At 31.7% G+C, this 3412-nt stretch overlaps 1 protein-coding gene across 1 annotated transcript in view; it reads right to left on the bottom strand.

The window, feature by feature from the left end:
• NAALADL2 (N-acetylated alpha-linked acidic dipeptidase-like 2) overlaps positions 1 to 3412 on the bottom strand; it is a 1013114-nt gene that overhangs the window by 252269 nt on the left and 757433 nt on the right. Inside the window, exon 12 of the mRNA XM_012640170.1 lies at positions 932 to 1027. Coding sequence (XP_012495624.1) covers positions 932 to 1027 — 96 coding nt within the window. The remainder of the gene's footprint in view (positions 1 to 931; positions 1028 to 3412) is intronic.

Below are 3412 nucleotides of genomic sequence, written 5' to 3'. Positions count from 1 at the left end.
TATCAGGAACATTAAATTTATTTACTCCATACTATAAAACTTACTTTTCTTCATATAATAAACTTTCAAAGATGCTCCTCAACTTAAAATGGGGTTACATCCCAATAAATCCATTGTAAGTTTAAAATATCACAAGTAGAAAATGTATTTAATATACCTAACCAACCTAACATCGTAGCTTAGCCTAGCCCACCTTAAATGTGCTCAGATGCTTACATTAGCCTACAGTTGGGCAAAATCATCTAAAACAAACCTTATTTAAAAATAAAGTGTTGAATATCTTATGCAATTTATTGATTATTTCACTGAAAGCATAATACAAAATGGTTGAATGGGTACTCAAAGTAGGATTTCTATGGAATATGTATTGTTTTTGCACCATTATAAAGTAAAAAAGTTATAAGTTGAACCATTGCAAGTCAGGGACTGTCTGTACAGTAACAACGTAAGTATTACCACCACACAGTTAAAACATTTCTTATTATGCATGCAGTCTAACATTTTCATTTTAAAAAGGAGCCTTTTAAAAACTGCAACTAAAAAGTACTATAAATACCTTAAACATTAAAATGAACCTTCGAAGAGAAATTCAAAGACCTATTTTATATTGCCCTTAATCTAAAGTGAAGAGATATATTTGAGAGTATAACACAAATCTACTTTCAAATTAAGAAAAAACTAATTGTTTTATTAAAAATTGAATTTTAATACAAATTATCAGTTATGGGTCTGCATGATATTGAATGAGTTGCTTATCATCTTTACTCCTTAGTAAAATAAAAGCACGTACTAAAATCCTTTCTAGTATATTCTACAAATGAAAATATATAGATTGCCCTTTATTATTAATAGTTATTTTCCTTTTCCCCATCTAGCAACAAAACAAGAACAAAACTTTTTCAACCTGTTTATGAATACATTTTTCCCCTACCTTGGTAATAGTTTCATGAAGGTTGAAAAAAGGATCCATTTCTTCAATTTTTGTTGCATGTCTAGGAAAAAGGGCCTCGGAGAGAAAACTTGGAGCCTGTGGTGAATCAAAAAAGAAACATTTAAAACTCCTTATTGATTTTGTTTTTCAAGTGCTTATTGAATTTTCTTTGAAGAGTCAAAAGGACTCTAAAGTGCTTTAAGGGTTCTGTTGATTGTTGGACTTCATTCTACTGATCTAATTACCCATCACAGAATATTTATCAATTAAAATGAGTAGAATTCTATAACACATTTGACATTGTATGTATTTACAAAAGAACGTTTTCTTACCAAAAGAGACAATTCTTGACATTTCCCCCACCTTTTTTCCTAAATTCAGACTTAAATGTAGACACCTTGACTACAAAACTTACACCTGAAATCCTTTCTCTATTTTAAATATTGTGCTATTACAGCTAGTAGAACAGAATGTTATTGATAAACATGATTACCTAGAAAACCCTAGACAAAATGCTTATGATATTTTAAATATTGACAAAGTAACTTCAAAACAATAGTAAGATATATTATGGATAGAACTGCCACATGGTTTTATATGCTACCAACAAAGTGGTAACACATTGTATCAATACTTGTGTTAATATGGTTGAAATGAATCAAAGATACTTTAATTAATTCATTTTGTACTTGCAAGTGTAGCCAAGTTTCAGAATGCAAGAAGACATGGGATGCTGATAATGTTATTATCTAAAACAATACTCTTGGAATTATCAACATTATTGACATCATAGGAAATGATTATTGTTTACAGTATAAATATAGCTTGTATGTGAAAACCTGAAGGAGCTAGGTTATTTGTGTAGAAAACAGAAGACTTAGAACAGGACATATATTAGTATGTGTGTGGCTAGACAGACTTATAGAAAGATAGGTAATCTTTTTGAAGACTCTCATGGGGAAGAGAGATGTAACTGAATCTTCACCAACAGTGATTGCAACAGGGTAAAAAATTTAATCTAAATTGATTTCAACCGGTTTATTAGAGTTATCTAAAAGCGTAACAGACTACTTTGGGATGTATCAATGATGGAAAAGAAAGTTCTTTTTTTTTTCTTCTTTGTTTTGTCAGAAAAGAAAGTTAAAACGATGCAGTTGAAAAGCTTTGAAGTTATAAAGATGAGGACTGAAACCAACGTAATTCCAATTTTCTTTATAGTAAAAAGTTCTGTGACAAGGTATACTCTTCACTCCCTATTTTGAACAATTCTGAGACCAAGCAAAAGTAATCCAGCTGCTTGATTCAACATATACCGAAATTTTGAATAAGACCATGAATCAACCAAAGGGCATACATATCTAGACTAACAATTTGTTCATCAAAACACGTTTTATGTACGTCTCCTCATTTTACCAACCAATGTAAAACTAATTAGTCAGAAACTCTGCTCAGGCCCAACCAGTACTCCACTCTGTAAGACTTGCTATAAAATGTACACAACGTAGGCTTAAAATCTCATAAATACTCTTTCCTAATTTCTTTATTTCGAGGCTTGCTAAGACTCAGTGTTATAGGTTGAATTGTCTCCCTCAAAAATTAGTTAGGTTATTGTTATACATAGGAATCCACGTTAGGTATTGGGGGTTAGTACTTGAAAAATAAGTTGAAAATTTCAAAGATACTTTTGAAAATATGTTGAAATCCTAACCCTTGGTACTTCAGAATGTGACCTGATTTGGAAATAGGCCGTAAACAGACATAACTAGTTAAATTACAATGAGGTCATACTGCAGTAGCATGGGTCCCTAATCCAATATAACTGGTGTCCTTATAAAAAGGGGAGATAAACATATACATAGGGAGTATGCCATGTGAACATGAAGTCAGAGAGTAAAGTAATATGTCTCCAAGCCAAGGGACACCAAAGATTGTGAGAAAACCACCAGAATCTAGGCAAGAGGCATGGAACAGATTCTCTCTCAAAGCCCTTAGAAGGAACCAACCCTGAGAACACCTGGAAAGATGAGATAAATTTCTGTTGAAGTTACCCAGATTGTGGTACTTTGTTATAGAGGTTCTATCAAACTAATACATTCTGTCAAGGTGGTATTCTCCCTTATTACAATAGGCCCAATAAACTTAATTTTGCATATCAAGTAAAAATATCAGGTTTTTATGGAGGTGTTTTGTGTAGTCAACATAGACATAGGTAAAAATTTTGGTTTTACCATTTAATAATCTGAAATATCTTATTCTTCAAAAGATTAGTTACTTTATCTAGGAAACTTGGACAATATATTCTTCACAGAGATGTAGTTAACTGTCCAATGTCTGACACATAGGAGACACTATGTAAATGGCATTATCGATGTGGCTAAAAAAAAAAAAAATACCATAAATGATGATATGGCAATGGTAGTGATGATGGTAACGTAAGTAATTTAGGCTTGTCAAGAATATTATACAGAGGGTTTCTGATTG

Source organism: Propithecus coquereli, unplaced genomic scaffold, assembly GCF_000956105.1.
Source record: "Propithecus coquereli isolate 6110/MARCELLA unplaced genomic scaffold, Pcoq_1.0 Scaffold15, whole genome shotgun sequence".
NCBI classification, from domain to species: domain Eukaryota; kingdom Metazoa; phylum Chordata; class Mammalia; order Primates; family Indriidae; genus Propithecus; species Propithecus coquereli.
Note: the sequence above shows the minus strand (reverse complement) of the source record. Positions and strands in the feature narration are given on the sequence as shown.